At 46.4% G+C, this 16,838-nt stretch overlaps 1 protein-coding gene and 1 pseudogene across 4 annotated transcripts in view; both read right to left on the bottom strand.

The window, feature by feature from the left end:
• The window catches only part of NUP214 (nucleoporin 214), a 95,294-nt gene that overhangs the window by 16,264 nt on the left and 62,192 nt on the right, over positions 1 to 16,838 (bottom strand). For all 4 annotated transcript variants that reach the window (XM_066366878.1, XM_066366876.1, XM_066366877.1 and 1 more), the window contains 2 exons: positions 14,847 to 16,667; positions 12,533 to 12,603 (listed from right to left, as the gene is read on the bottom strand). In XM_066366878.1, the coding sequence (XP_066222975.1) occupies positions 12,533 to 12,603; positions 14,847 to 16,667 (1,892 nt within the window). The remainder of the gene's footprint in view (positions 1 to 12,532; positions 12,604 to 14,846; positions 16,668 to 16,838) is intronic.
• On the bottom strand, positions 11,398 to 11,503 carry LOC136396292 (U2 spliceosomal RNA; annotated as a pseudogene).

The raw sequence follows: 16,838 nt of genomic DNA on the forward strand, positions 1-16,838 counted from the left end.
TCGATTCCCGGCCAGGGCACACAGGAGAAGTGCCCATCTGCTTCTCCACCCCTCCACCGCGCCTTCCTCTCTGTCTCTCTCTTCCCCTCCCGCAGCCGAGGCTCCACTGGAGCAAAGATGGCCAGGGCGCTGGGAATGGCTCCTTGGCCTCTGCCCCAGGCGCTAGAGTGGCTCTGGTCGCAACAGAGCGACACCCCGGAGGGGCAGAGCATCGCCCCTGGTGGGCATGCTGGGTGGATCCCGGTCGGGCGCATGCGGGAGTCTGTCTGACTGTCTCTCCCCATTTCCAGCTTCAGAAAAATACAAAAAAAAAAAGGGGACCGAGTGATGTAGAAGTCCCTCTTCCGTACATGGGAATGACCTCGCCTCGAAACGACAAGTGCTATGAGCAAGGAAGCAGAGTGTATTTCAGAACAGGACTTGAAATATTCAGTATCTCAACAGTGGCACTAAGGGTCAATGACCAAGCGCCTTCCGGTTGCTAGGCACTTCCCTATGTACCTTCACATCATTTAATCCCCCCAGAAGTCAAGCTGCCAGGGGGCCACCTTGGAACCGCAGTGCACAGCCAGCACCCTGGGCTACGCCCCCAGCCCTCACTTTCCCCGGACTCCACCAGGGAACCCACGCTCTGCTCCACAGCAGCTAGACCAGTACTTTAGGACGGCCGCCAGATCACTTCCCTCCTGTTTAAACATTCCAGGAGAGACCCTGCCTGGTCGGGCCCTTGTCTGTCTCCAGGAGAGACCCTGCCTGGTCGGGCCCTTGTCTGTCTCCAGATATCATCTTTTATCACGCCCCACTTCGGTATCATTATACCACTTTTTTGTACCTGGAATGCAACAATCTAATTTTTACCTGAGGGCAATGTACTTAATGTTGTCGCTCTCATTTTTCTTAAACTTAAAAAAAAAAAAAAGTAACAATTTATTACAACCATTTAATAATGAGTCATTGCTTTTTAAAACCTGGAATCTAATCCAATCATAACAGCATAGGCTTTAATAACTAGTAAACTGACTCCCGAAAGGAAGACATGACAACTACTATGTGACTGTAGAAATTTTTAAAGCCAACTTCCACGCATCACCTGGAAATACCGGCAATTGCCAGGATATGGACATTTAGTCCTTCAAAAAAAAAAAGCAATTTCAAATGGTTTAACCTAATTTTAAAAATATAACTTGAGCCTGACCAGGCAGTGGCAGAGTGGACAGAACATCAAACTAGGACACAGAGGACCAGGTTCGAAGCCCTGAGGTCGCCAGCTTGAGCGCAGGCTCACCAGCTTGAGCTCGGAATCACTGGCTTGAGCATAGGATCATACATATGATCCCAAGGTCGCTGGCTTAAGCAAGGAGCCACTCGCTCTGCTGTAGCGGCAAGGAGCCCCTCGCTCTGCTGTAGCGGCAAGGAGCCCCTCGCTCTGCTGTAGCGGCAAGGAGCCCCTCGCTCTGCTGTAGCGGCAAGGAGCCCCTCGCTCTGCTGTAGCGGCAAGGAGCCCCCCGCTCTGCTGTAGCGGCAAGGAGCCCCCCGCTCTGCTGTAGCGGCAAGGAGCCCCCCGCTCTGCTGTAGCGGCAAGGAGCCCCCCGCTCTGCTGTAGCGGCATGGAGCCCCCCGCTCTGCTGTAGCGGCAAGGAGCCCCCCGCTCTGCTGTAGCGGCAAGGAGCCCCTCGCTCTGCTGTAGCGGCAAGGAGCCCCCCGCTCTGCTGTAGCGGCAAGGAGCCCCTCGCTCTGCTGTAGCGGCAAGGAGCCCCTCGCTCTGCTGTAGCGGCAAGGAGCCCCCCGCTCTGCTGTAGCGGCAAGGAGCCCCTCGCTCTGCTGTAGCGGCAAGGAGCCACTCGCAATGAAGAAGTAATCAACAAATAACTAAGATGCCGCAACAAAGAACTGATGCTTCTTATCTCTCTTCTGGTCTATCTGTCCCTCTCTCTGTCAAAAAAAAAAAAAATGTATATAACTTGAAAAATAATGGCTACCTATAGAAATGAATAGAACAGCACACCACTGAAGTGAACGGACAATTATTACATCCTCATAAATGGGTTAGAGAGAACCCCCTTTATTTTTATTTTTTTTATTTTTTTACAGAGACAGAGAGAGAGTCAGAGAGAGGGATAGGCAGGGACAGACAGTAATGGAGAGAGATGAGAAGCATCAATCATCAGTTTCTCGTTGCGACACCTTAGTTGTTCATTGATTGTTTTCTCATATGTGCCTTGACCGTGGTTGCGACACCTTAGTTGTTCATTGATTGTTTTCTCATATGTGCCTTGACCGTGGGCCTTCAGCAGACCGAGTAACCCCCTGCTCGAGCCAGCGACTTTGGGTCCGAGCTGGTGAGCTTTTTGCTCAAACCAGATGAGCCCGTGCTCAAGCTGGCAACCTCGGGGTCTTGAACCTGGGTCTTTCCGCATCCCAGTCCGACGCTCTATCCACTGCGCCACCGCCTGGTCAGGCGAACCCCCTTTATTTTAATTGCTATAAACAACAATTGCTTTTAAAATTTTAAATTATGTAGCCCCGCCCAGGTAGCTCAGTTGGTTAGAGCGAGGTCCGAATACACCAAGGTTGCAGGTTCAATCCCCGATCAGAGCACATACAAGAATCAACCAATAAATGCATAAATATCTGAATCAGTGTTTCTTGCTTTCTTTCTCCCTTCCTCTCTCTCTCTCTAAAAATCAATAAACATAATTTTAAAAAACCTTTAAACTACGGAATATCTCAAAATGTGTAAAGCAATCAGTGGAAGAATATAAGGCACCTTCCATGAACCCATCATCCGGTTTCCATAATGAACGCACAGCCACTGGGATCGTCTATAACCATGTTTACTGCATGGTGCCCCCATTTCATCCTTAGTATGATGCAAATCCCTGACATCTCATCATCTCATCCACTGATTCTCAACATAAATCTCTAACACGTAAACAATAACCATACCATTATCATGTGCAAAACATTAATGCCTTGATATGATTAAATAGGGAGTTAATGTTCAAGACTCAACATAATAGTGCCCCCCCCAATCTGAATCCCACCGAGCCTGGAGACCCCAGCGCCCGCCACGTAGCAGTGAGTAGCAGAGGGCAGAGGGGCAAGTTAAGCTGGGAGCTCCGCCAAAGGGAAGCACTCGGCACCCAGACCACAGGGAACTCTCTAGAACAAATGGCCTGCTTTGTTCAACAACTGAATTATGAGGAAAAGGAAGAGAAAGAGACACACAGCAGGGTAATCTTCACAAAGAGACTTAGGAGACCTATCAACCAATCTCAGTGTGTGAACCTGATACGATCCTACTTCAAAGAAACAAATGTAAAAGAGACACTTCTCACACTTTTTCAGAAAGGCATTTCCTAAATATCTAACCTAAATGATCTTGCCTGATTCATCATCCTGCCGTATTCTTTTCTTAATATTTAAAGCACCCTGAAATTAAACTGTGTTAATAAAGACTCCCTCTATCAAACATAGACAGTTTGGTACATCATCGAACTCCTGCATGAATGATTTAATCTGGACCGATCTGGTTCTATAATTTACTAGCTAAGTATTGTCATTTTAACAATATGGTATCTTCTGCTCCAGGAACATGGGATATTCTTCCATTTTATTTAGATCAGAGGTCCCCAAACTTTTTACACAGGGGGCCAGTTCACTGTCCCTCAGACGTTGGAGGGCTGCCACATAAAGTGCTCCTCTCACTGACCACCAATGAAAGAGGCGCCCCTTCCGGAAGTGCAGGGGGGGCAGGGCGGATAAATGACCTCAGGGGACCGCATGCCAGACCGAGGTTTGGGGACGCCTGATTTAGAACATCTTAAATTCCATCAAACAATGTTTTTATAGTATTTAGAATATATGTTTTGTACTGCTAAATTCATTCCTTAAAAGTATTTTACTTTTTGATGCTGTTAAAAATGAATTTTCTTAATTTCAATTTTAGATGGTTTGATACAGATATGAAAAATAATTGATTTTATATATTGATCCTGTGTCCTAATTTGGCGAACCCATTTCTTAGTCCCAATTGTTTTTCACTGGATTCCTTAGGGTTTTCATGACCACATTATCTACAGATACGTAGAGACATAGTTTTGCTTCTTCCTTTCCAATTTAGATGTCTTGTCATGTCTTTTTTCTTTTTGCCTAGCTGACCTGGCTAGAACCAACATACTTAGTTCTGAGCTCATCCGTGTTACTGCATGCGTTAGTCATTCTTCCCTTTCTGTTGCTGAGCAGGACTGCATCGCTGAGGATGCCAGCGTTTACTACTCTCCTGGGAGTAAACAGCTGGACTGTTCCCAGTGCGGGCAGTCATAAACAAGCTGCCATGAACATTCCTACACAAGTCTTTCTGTGAACATACTTTTTCTTTTGGGTAAAGACCTAGGACCGGAATTGCTACACCATAATTCAGGGTATATTTAACTCACTAAGAAACTGCCACATGATTTTCCAGAGTGACTGGGCTGTTTGTTTTACACGCCCACCAGCGGCACATTCAGAAATCTAGCTGCTCTAGAGCTTTTCTGCACCTGGATGTTAGTTCTTAAATTTTAATAATTCCAGCAGGTGTGGAGTACTACCTCACTGTGGTTTTAACGTGCATTTCTCTGATGACTAACAAGACAGCTAGTTTTCCTGTGCTCACTGGCCATTTGCATATCCCCTTTGTAAAATATCTCTCCAAGTATTTTGCTTGCTTTTAAAAATGAGTTCTCTTTATTTTTTTTTAAATTTTAATTTTTTTATTTTATTCATTTTAGAGAGAAGAGAGAGAGGGAGAGAGAGAGTGAGAAAGGGGGAGGTGCTGGAAGCATCAACTCCCATATGTGCTTTGACCAGGCAAACCCAGGGTTTCGAACCAGCGACCTCAGCATTTCCAGGTCGACGCTTTATCCACTGCGCCACCGCAGGTCAGGCCCGAATTCTCTTTATTTTTGATTCACAGGAGTTCTTTATACAGGGTAGGGTAAAAAGTTGGTTTACTGCTGTTCTTATGGAGAATAACAATACATAATAACACAAGAATAAACTATGTATTTCATGTACACACAACTGTAACCTACTTTTGCCCACTCTTCATTCTAGACAGAAGCCCTTCGGTTTGATGTTATAAATATTTTCTCCCCAATATATACCCTGCCTTTTCATTTTTATAACAAGTCTTTTGGTGAACAATATTAGTTTGTAATTTTAATGAAGCCCAGTTTTTCAATTTTCTTTTTTTATGGTTAGTGTTCTTAGAAACCTTTATCTACCTAATGGTTTCTAACAGTGGCATTGCTGCCTTTCTGGGCTGGATAAAGGTTTTGCCGCATCCCTGGCCTCTACCCACTAGACGCTAGTAGAATGCCTCACTCCGGAGGGCCAAACATGTCCCCTAGTCATTGTGATTGTGAAATTCCCCTGGGGGACAGAGTGAATGCTAGTTGAGAAGGTGCTACTCCAAGGTGGCAAAGATATTTTTGCTATGGCTGTAATATATTTAAAATTTTTTTATGGTCACACAAATTGTTTCCCTGTATGTCCTAAGTCTTCTTTTCTTTAGCTGCTTTAAAATTTCTCCTTTAACATTTGGTTTTCAGAAGCTTAGTTTAGCTATGATGTGTCTAGGTGTGGTTTTCTAGTATTTATTCTGTTTGGGATTCCCAGATCTTAAGAGTTGTGGATTCCAGCCTGACCAGGTGGTGGTGCAGTGGATAGAGCGTCGGACTGGGATGCGGAAGGACCCAGGTTCGAGACCCCGAGGTCGCCAGCTTGAGCGCGGGCTCATCTGGCTTGAGCAAAGAGCTCACCAGCTTGGACCCAAGGTCGCTGGCTCCAGCAAGGGGTTACTCGGTCTGCTGAAGGCCTATGGTCAAGGCACATGTGAGAAAGCAATCAATGAACAACTAAGAAGTCGCAATGCGCAACGAGAAACTGAAGATTGATGCTTCTCATCTCTCTCCGTTCCTGTCTGTCTGTCCCTATCTCAGCCTCTGTAAAAAAAAAAAAAAAGGGTTGTGGATTCCTGTTTTGCAACAAATCTGGAAAAGACTGGCTACAATTTTTTTCAAATACTTTTTTTCTATGTCATTCTGTCTTCTCTCCTGGGACTCTGCTTACAAACACAACAGACACAGACTGCTGGACATTGCTGTGCAGGTCATTAGTGTTGCCTTTTTCATCTCTCTGAGCTTCATTTTAGATCATTTCTGTTGACAAGTCTTCAAGTTCCCTGTTTGATAGGATTCACTCTCAGCTATTAGCCTGAATCATTGTTTATTTTCAGACACTAGGACTTACACTTCAGAGACAGATCTGTTTCCCTTTGTGTTTGTAATTCCTATTTGTTTGCTGAGATTCCTAACCAACCATTCCTTTATTTTTCTTGTGAATACTTGAGTACAATAGTTATTTCAGTCTCCATCTGACCGTTCCAATAGCTGGATCATCTGGAGGTTTTTTTGCTGATTTCCAAAATATGATTGTGAAGTCCCCTTTTATTTTTGCTTCTTTACATGTTACATGCAATTACTTTAGGGACGGTATCCTGGTATTTGTATATAAAAAAAGAGCTGTGTGGTGACTGAAGAACACCTAATGTTTCTTCTAGAGCAGGTGTCCCCAAACTACGGGGCCGCATCCGCCCCCCACCCCGCACTTCCAGAAGGGGCACCTCTTTCATTGGTGGTCAGTGAGAAGAGCACTGTATGTGGCCGCCCTCCAACAGTCTGAGGGACAGTGAACTGGCCCCCTGTGTAAAAAGTTTGGGGACCCCTGTCTAGAGAGTGAGACTCCTCTCTTTCATCTGGAGCCTAAAGTAAGGAGGTACTCCTTCAGATTTCACTAAGTGTTATGTTGAATGGGAACCGAGTCGCTGACCTCTGGCTAGTCCTAACCTTTGCTTAGGGTTCGGGTCTTACTGTGTGTTTGAGCCTGTGGCCAGAGGGCAGCTGCGCTGCAAGTTCTTCCAGTTTTCAGTCTTGCCCTTACTTCCCTTTCCGTAGCAACAGCTGGGGAGGGGTGGGCCAGGAGGAGCTCATACTGGAACAAATTACTGTTGTATGTGCAAGTCTTTCAGACCCTAATCTGTTTTTTTCAAAAAAAAAAACAAAAAATAAAACAAAAAACTAGCCTTATTGTGATATAATTCATATACCACACAACTCACTGATTTAAAGTACAAAATTCAATGGTTTTTGGTATATTACATTATTAAGTTTTAAAAGTTGTATATAAATATATATATGTAAATAAAATAAACAAGTCAGTGGCATAATTATAGTCACAATGTTGTACAACCATTACCACTATCTATTTCTAAATGTTTTCATCACAAGAACCCAAATACTGTAACCATTAAGCAATAACTCCCCACCCTTCCTCCTCTGGCCCCTGGTAATCTCTAATTTTTGGCTCTATAAATTTACCTATCCCTTTTGTTTTGAAAATAATTTTTAATCTTTTTTTATCCTTATCTTTTATTGTGGTAAATATACATAATAAAAAACTTACTATTTTAAGAATACAATATACTGTTATTTCTAGAACTTCCTCATCATCAAACAAAATTTCTACATGCATATAACTCTACTTATGAAGTCATCTTTAAATGATTACTTTTGAATTAACCTATTCGAAAGATCTCATATAAATCAAATTCTAAAATATTTGTTCTTTTATGTCGGGTTTATTATAATTAGCACTGTGTATTCAAGGCTTATTCATATGTAGTATGAATCAAAACGTTATTACTTTTGAAGGTTGAATAATGTTCCATCGGATCTATATATCATGCTTTGCTTATCCAGTCATCTGCTGATGGACAACTGCAGTTTCTACTTTGAACCCATTGTAAATAATGCTACAACGCACATCAGCGAAGAAGTGTCTGAGTTCCTGCTTTCAACGCCTCAGAGTATATACCTCAAAGTGGAAATGGTGGGTCATGTGACAATTCTGGTTAGCTTTTTGAGGAACCGCTAAACTTTTCTATAGTGGCTGCACCATTTTACATCCCAACCAGCAAGGCACGAGGGTTCCAATCTCTTCACTATCTTGTTAATCTGTTTTTTTTAAATTATAGTCATCCTAGTGGGTGTGACATACTATCATAATATGGTTTTGATTTCAATTTTCCTCGAGTTTAATGCTATGCTTATCTTTTCATGTGCTCACTGGTCATTTATTTTACTTGCCCCCGTTGTTCCCCAAAGCTTCTTCTAGCTTCCTCTCCAGCCGGCACATTCCCTCCGTCTTCAGCAAGGCCCCTTTCCCGCCTTGCCAAACGCAGACCTGAGTGTGCCCCCGGAAGCTGCTAGACCATTGTGCTCACCTATGATGGGCTCTCCTCTCTGATAATCAATTCACAGGGACAGAGTCTATTTTCCAAAGATGGAAGTATTTCCACAGCAATACTTCTAGACTCATATGCTCTTTTAGAGCAAGAAGTACAGCCTATGTCCCTGCCCCCTGGACCCAGGCGAGACTTGTGGCTGCCCTAACTAAGAGGGTGTAGCATAAATGACACTCTGAGACGTCCGAGGATAGGTCATAAAAGGTGACACAGCTTCTGCCTGACTCCCTTTTTCTTGGAATAGTCCTCCTAGGAATCCAGCCACCATGTGAGAAAGCCCAGGCCACTCAGAGAAGTCACATGTAGATGTTCTAGTCAAAAGCTCTTGTTAAAGTCTGAACCAATAGCCAGGCCAACCACCAGAGATAAACAAAAAAATATTAAACAAACAAATGCTAAATAGATAAATGCTACTAGGTTTTGAGGTAATTTACTACACAGCATGAGATAATTCTAAAACTCACTGAGTGTGATTTTTTTTATTTTTATTTTTTAAAATAAGTTTTTTTTAAATTTTTTTTATTTATTCATTTTAGAGAGGAGAGACAGAGAGAGAGAGAGAGAGAGAGAGAGAGAGAGAGAGAGAGAGAGAGAGAGGAGAGACAGAAAAGGGGGGAGGAGCTGGAAGCATCAACTCCCACATGTGCCTTGACCAGGCAAGCCCAGGGTTTCGAACTGGCAACCTCAGCATTTCCAGGTCGACGCTTTATCCACTGCACCACCACAGGTCAGGCTGAGTGTGATTTTTTACACTACCTTTTTTTGGGTGTGTTTTAACAAGAGTAAAGGACTTTTACAACCGGGCCAGAGTCTGCCTTGCGTCCTTAAATCTTCTGAGGCCACCCTACTATTTAACAACCCATTCATTTTTACAATGTCTGTCATGTGGCCTCGGGCGCTGAGAATAGCACCTTTGGAGCGAATCAAGCCCAGGTGCTAAAAATAGCTCATTACTCGATTATTGGTCCAAGAGAGGGTTGCCAGGTGGATGAGTAGATCCTGGTCAGGACACATATGGGAGTCTGCCTTATTATCTCTCCTCTTCTTAAAAAAAACAACAAAAAAGTTTCCTTCAGGCCTCCTACACATAAATTCTCCCAGTATCTATCTGAAAACTGCTTTGACTGGATACTGAAAAAATATTTTTTGCTGAGTTTAGAAATTCTGGGTAGGTAGACTGTCTCTGCTTTCATTGTCACTGCTGAGAAGTAAACAGTCAGTCCCACTAACTCTCCTTTGAAAGGAACCTGTTTGTTTTTCCTCCAAGCACTTTTAATATTTTACCTTGGTAGTTCTGCAGTTTCACTTCGCTAGATCTTAGAATCAATTTCCTTTCATACATTCTGGTGGGCATTTGTGGGCCTTCTGAACCTGTGGCTAACTCTTTTTCTTTTTCTTTTTTTTTTTTTTTTTTGTATCTTTCTGAAGCTGGAAACGGGGACGCAGTCAGACAGACTCCTGCATGCGCCCGACCGGGATCCACCCGGCACGCCCACCAGGGGGCGATGCTCTGCCCATCCGGGGCGTTGCTCTGTCATGACCAGAGCCACTCTAGCGCCTGGGGCAGAGGCCAAGGAGCCATCCCCAGCGCCCGGGCCATCTTTTGCTCCAATGGAGCCTCGGCTGCGGGAGGGGAAGAGAGAGACAGAGAGGAAGGAGAGGGGGAGGGGTGGAGAAGCAGATGGGCGCTTCTCCTGTGTGCCCTGGCCGGGAATCGAACCCGGGACTCCCGCACACCAAGCCGACACTCTATCACTGAGCCAACCAGCCAGGGCTACTCTTTTTCTACTGGTTTTAGAAGTTTGTCTTTTTCTCTTCTAATGTTTTGCCACACAATCTTTATCTCTCTCCTCCTTCTGATTAAGTGTATGTGAATTCCTTCTTTTAAGGTTTTTGCTCCTTCTTTTGCATCTTCCTTTTTTCTTTTGCTCTCCATGAGGCAGTCCAGATAACTTCATCTGACCTACCTTCTAGTTCAAGGATCAGCCAACTATAGTCCATGGGCCAAATCCAGCCTGCTGCTTTCGTAAATAAAGCTTTATGGCAACATAACCATGCCCTCAAAGTCTAAACTGTTCACCATCTGACTCTTCACAGAAGTAGTTCACTGATTAGTGGTCTAGTGTATTACTGTTGTCTTCACCTGGGTCTAATTGCTGATATGAAACTTGATACAAGTTCTATTTGGTTCTTTTTCAAAGCAGCTATGATACTTGTAATTTCCTATTCTTTACTGGTATTTTTAAGTTCGTTTTCCTTTCTTCTAAACATGTAAAACACAGATGTTTTATAGCCTAAGAAGTCGGCAATGTATGTCTGCTGTTTATTCTGACTCTTGATCATAGTTCCTTGTTTCCTTTTTGACTAATTTAGGTATGGGAATCAATGTCCTTAAACATTATTTGAGGTAAAGGAGATTATAGTCAATAATAATGTGACAAGTTTAAATGGTGACAGATGGTTCCTAAACTTAGCGTGGTGAGATAAATGTTGAATCACCATGATGAACCCTGAAATTAACATAATATTGTATGCCATCTGTACTTTAATAAAAAGGGTAAAGTTACTTTTCTTCAGAGCGCCTGCTGCTTTTGCTAGACACGTGCACACAGCACTGCCTGAGACGGTGTCAGCCACACCCGCAGGCTGGGGCTGGGGATCCAGAGTCCTGGCTCGCTGTGGGAGGAGTGCTCACGGCACACAGACCTTGGTTAGTGATTTCTGCCCGCTGGAGTTATTCAAATAGGAAATCCAGATTTTCTCAGATCAATGAATGCTCTCAGGGCACAACTGAGTTCTGGGTTCCACTCACTCCCCTAGATTCCCATTTGCCTTTGAATTTGGCTTGGCAAAATAGCTTGTTAGCTTACCAGTACTTTTAAGACTATGGCTTTTACTTTCTACCTAGCACTCTGAGCCATTTTCAGTGGGGAACTCGGTTTGAACGATCTAATCTGCCACCCCCAGAACCAGAGATCAGAAGTTTTACTTCTCTCTGTCAAGGGTCACTGATTACAGCACAGCCCATCTTCAAAGGACAAAAATGACAAAGAAAATCTCCTACTGAAGACGTACATAAAACAAATACTATACTACCAGTTTAAACTGAGAGAACAGATACCACACTTGATCTTAGCCAGAAGGCCGAGAGGTGCTCTGCCTGCCGCTTTATTAACTAGGGGACAAACACCAAGTCCACTCTGAGAAAGTCATTTCTGACATCTCAGAGCACCTTTCTTCAGAGGGACCCCTTGTGAGGTCACTGTAATCTAACAGCAGCGACCTCCCTGGCTTCTTGGTGTCCCCGTTTGTCAAGTGAGGACAGTAACGGTACCCACCTTTCAGAAGTACTGACTAAGAACATGAATCAATTTGTAGGAAGCACTTAAAATGACACCCAGTACATAGATAGCCACCAGATAAGAAATCAATACAGCTTAGGGTCACTCCAAGGAGCCCCTGATTTCTGTTGTACATTCTTCTTCTTTTTGTTTAAATAACCATTTAAAAAGGTAACAAGCATTTTTAGCTCAATGACCTTAAAGGGGGAAAAAAAAAAAGGACAAGGTCCAGGAGCAGATTTAGCCCATGGGCCATAGTCTGCAACCCCTGGCCTAACAGAACAGGCAGAGGACGATGGAAATCAGGCAATATGCTTTTAAAGAAGGATCAAAATTGTAGTGATTCTCTCCAATCAGTTGCCGAGACTTCTGTGTCCTGAGGGAGCTAGGAAGGTGGAGCTCAGACTATATCAGCTGTCTGCTGGGGGGAGGTGTTCAACATAAACTGCTTATAGCATCTATCGCAGGGGCTGAGAACCTGTTTGGCTGAGAGAGCCATGAACGCCACATATTTAAAAATGTAATTCGGTGAGAGCCAAACAATGACCCGTGTATGTTACGCATTATCCAATAAAAATTTGGTGTCCTGGAGGACAGCTGTGATTGGCTCCAGTCACCTGCAACCATGAACATGAGCGGTAGGAAATGAATGGATTGTAATACATGAGAACGTTTTATATTTTTAACGTTATTAATTTTTTAAAAAGATTTGTCTGTGAGCCAGATGCAGCCATCAAAAGAGCCACATCTGGCTCGCGAGCCATAGGTTCCCAACCCCTGACGTATCGGAACATCGTGGATGGGTTTGCTATCAACATGAACAGAAGTCAACATACGTATTTACCTGGCCAAAGACTGTTCCACCAGTGCTGGACGCTTGACCAAACAAAGAGCCAGCATTACTAGAGCCGAAACCTACAAAAGAAAAAGAAAACAAACGTTTAAGTGGAAGTCTTTTACAACATCAAAGTGGATTTTCTTTTTAAAAGGCTTTCAGTTTGCTAAGATAGTCCACAATACATCAACCCATGAATAAAATCTGTCTTCCTACGTATGAAATGGAGAAAAATACGAGTAAGTAAATATAACCTTGCACTGCTAACACTTTTTTCTAATAGTATAAATTCTGAAGTCACAAGGACTGAATCCTGTCTCCTACCAAACCCCAGGGAGGTGGGGACCATGACAGTATACTCTCTGAGCAGCTGTTTCCTAGACGTGTAGTGGCCAAGAGATCTTTCCCATGACCGACGTTACGAACATTTTACTCCCTGGTTCCCACATTCTTCCAGGGTAGTGCATCCTCCTTCGATGTGGCCTAATGCAGTCGAGGTGCTGCTTGCACAGGGCCCGGGAAGACCAGGCACAGCTACATTGCAACAAGCAGTCGGAAGGCGGGAGGCCCGCGCTCACTTGTTGCTGGTCTGGGCAGGGAAGCTCAGGCGAGTCGAATTCCTCCACCAGGGCTGGAGTGATGGCTCAGGCATCTTCCCACAGCTGCTGGGTGAAGAAAGATTGCTCCCAAGGCTTTTAGTTATGTCGAAATTTGATTAAACTTGTGTATGAGGGATTCTCAGGCACTGAATGAACACAGGATGCACTAGAGATCGTGTTAAATACAATACTCCACTCCTTTCCAAGACTCACAAGGCCTGCTCCCTTGTCCGCTTTCTAGGCCAAGCTACCACATTGGCCATCACTCACATCAGCCAACGAGCCTCTGTAGACCAGCAGGTGGACATCAAAACTACCTTCACCATGCTGTCCCAGTGGCCAAACTTCGTGGGAGCATAACAAACATTTGTTGAAGGAAGGAAAGAAGAGATTCCCTTTCTAAATAAATTACGAACCATTTTCAAATAAGTTATCACCAAAGGAATGAGTTAGTGGTCACGTGGAATCCTGCCCACCCAGAAATCAGTGATCTTCATTTTCCTGCAGGGCCTACTTGCTGAAGAAATGCCTTTCAAAAGATAACTATCAGGAAGCAAGACTTAGAAAAAGATTTTCAAGTTTTAGAACTTTTAGAAGTAAAAGGAGCTGCTAAATTTGGATACCCAATAGGGAGGGTTGCATTTTACTTTAAAAAAGAAAAAAGTAGCCTGACCAGGCGGTGGCGCAGTGGATAGAGCGTCGAACTGGGATGCAGAGGACCCAGGTACGAGACTCCAAGATCGCCAGCTTGAGCGCGGGCTCATCTGGTTTGAGCAAAAGCCCACCAGCTTGAACCCAAGGTCGCTGGCTCCAGCAAGGGGTTACTCGGTCTGCTGAAGGCCCGCGGTCAAGGCACATATGAGAAAGCAATCAATGAACAACTAAGGTGTTGCAACGCGCAATGAAAAACTTCTGTCTGTCTGTCCCTGTCTATCCCTCTCTCTGACTCACTCTCTGTCTCTGTAAAAAATAAATAAATTAAAAAAAGAAAAAGTTAGATTGAGACATTTGGGTGTTTTTTTTTTCTTTTTAAATGATAACACTGAGGCACTGGCTGATTAGCTCAGTTGGTTCGAGCGTCATCCCGAAACACTGAGGTTGAGGGTTTGATCCCTGGTCAGGGCACATGTAGGAAACGACCAATGAATGCACAACGAAGAGAAACAAAAAAATGAATGCTTCTCTCTCCCTCTCTTCCTCTCTCCCTTCCTCTCTAAAATCAATCAATAAGAAATAAAAGATAAAAATTACAAGATTGAAAATATAAAAGACCAAACTTTCTATACGTAGAAAGCTGGTGTTGAGGAAAGAGAACATGCTGGCAGGCCGTGGACGGGCCGAGGGCTCGGGGTGCAGTTCTGCCTCCGTTAGTACTTGATGCCAACAGATCGGTCACCTTATGGCCTGACAGTTTTGGACACAATGACTTCTAAAGTGACTTCTGAATTAAAAACTTCCTATTTCTGAGCCATGCGTCACTTGCCGTGAGCGTGAGCTTTCTGTGACCCGTGCCGTTGGCACTGCGGTGGGTACTGCGCGGGCACTCACTGAGCAGTGCTGGGGCCACAGTGACCCCAGGACCACCGAGCCCTGCGCCCCTCCTCAACCTTTGGAGTCTTTGCTTTCCCTTTTTTTTCTTTTAATTACAAAAGTAATACAGATTTGTTGCAAATGCTTCAAGTAATACAGAGGGGGACAGGTTCAAAGGGTCCATAAACTCTTACCTGAAGCTTGACAAAAGCTAAACCCAGAGGGTGACGCTGTCGTGGAGGGGGCCGAGGTGCTCCCGAAGACAGAGCCTCCCTGCCCAAAGCCAGGGCTCTGACCAAAAGCAGGAGGGTTGCCTTGGACAAACACCGTCCCTCCTGTGTTGGCAGAAGACTGGCCAAACGAGAAAGAGCTGGAACTGCTGGAGCTTGGAGGGGCTCCGAAGACGTTCCCGCTGGTGGTCGCGGAGGATGCGGGCTGCCCAAAGGCAGGGCCAGAGCCGAAGCCGGGCTGACTGAAGGAGAAGCTGTTCGCCGAGCTGCTGGCCGACTGCCCGAAGGCCGGGGCCTGCCCGAAGGCCGTCTGTCCGAAGCCCACCGTGACCGAGGGGCCGAAGGCTGGGCTGCCGAACCCTGAGCTGCTGGCCTGCGGCGTGGCCGTCGCCGTGCTAGCTGTGCTGCCAGTCTGCTGCCCGAACAGGATCGGTGCGGTGCTGGCTGCCACCTGCCCAAACACAGGCGTGGTCGAGGGAGCGGTGGCCGTGCTGCTGGTGAGCTGGCTGAAAGCTGAGCTGGAACTGGCAGCAGGTGGCTGAGGAAAGACGGAGGAGCCACAAGTGACAGTTCCAAACACCGCCGTGTCTGCAGCCGGGCTTGGAGCACCACTGGAAACGGCGCTGGTGGTCGTGGGGGAAGAACTTGATGTTTCTGCGGTCACAGGGCCTGCACTTGGGGCCACAGCTGCTGTGACAGCAGCCTGCCCAGGCACGGACAGGGAGGAAGCAGGAGATGCCGGCTCTGTCTTGGTGTCAGGGCCCTCGGTGGCTGCTGGAGTGGCCTCTGCAGAAGGCGCTAGGAAACTGGGACCAGACGCTGTGGTGCCGGGGCTGCTGCCCGCGGGCTGGGCTGGGGCAGGCGCTTTCTTTACGAAGTCGGGAGTCTGCAGAGGAGCCGGAGGCAGAGCGGTTGACTGCTGCAGCCCCAAAAGTGAGGCTGCCAGTGCCGAGACCTCGCTGCTGCCCGGCTTCTCGGGCAGAGGGGATGTTGCCTCCTCTGTGCTCTTAGCAGAGGACGCAGGTAGGGTGGGGGCAGACGCTGAACCCAGGAGGCCACCAAATGACAACGTGGGGAAGCATGTGGGAAGGGAGGTGGCAGTGGTGGCCGATGGTGGGGCTGATGAGGGCACTGAACTGCTCGTCTGTTGGCTTCCAAATGAAAAAGTAGACTTGCTACCACTCAGAGACAGCCCACCAAAACTGAGGACCCCAGAGGACCCTGCACTGGTGAGGGGCAGACTGCCGAAGACACCAGTCACCGCACCGCTAGTGCTTGTGCTGCTGGCTGCGGGTGGCGCTGTGGCAGCAGTCACCGAGGAAGTCACGGGAGGCTCCACAGGCTTCCCCAACACGGGAGGGCCAGAGAAGTTAAAGCCCGAGGCGGCGGGGGCTGCCTTGGCCGGCTGGGCACTAGTCAGGCTTGCAGATGGGGCCTTACTGGCCGGTGTGGTGGCTTCCTCCGCTTGGCCGACTCGCAGGCCTGAGAAACTCCCCAGAGTCTCACCAGCCAGAGAGCTCGGAAACAGAAGCTCTCCCAGCTTGGATGGCGGGGCTTCCAGCTTGCTGGCAGGGGTGGAGAGACTGAGTCCAGAAGGGGCCACAGGCCTGCTGCTCGACGCAGCCGATTCTCCTGGCTGAGCAAGGGCAGCCCCGGGGGAGGCTGACGCTGTTGTCACCGCGGAGGGAGAGGAGCTCTCAGGAGCGATCTCGGTTAAAGGCTTGCCTCCTCCGCCAAACGAGGATGTATCCAGCTGGTTTGATTCTTTAGACGGGGGTGCCGCCCCTGGTAAGGAAAAGAAGTTAGGAAATGGGTTGGACTTAGCAGCAATGACCTGTCACGTCTCCACTGACCACCTCTAAGCCAGTCTCCGCCCTGATGCACTGGGGTGGCTGGTGCTAGTGCAGCCACCCCTGGGGGGGACAGTCAGTGCTTCTCTGCAGGGACGTCTGCTGC

The sequence above is a fragment of the Saccopteryx leptura genome, chromosome 2, assembly GCF_036850995.1.
Source record: "Saccopteryx leptura isolate mSacLep1 chromosome 2, mSacLep1_pri_phased_curated, whole genome shotgun sequence".
In the NCBI taxonomy this organism is placed as follows: domain Eukaryota; kingdom Metazoa; phylum Chordata; class Mammalia; order Chiroptera; family Emballonuridae; genus Saccopteryx; species Saccopteryx leptura.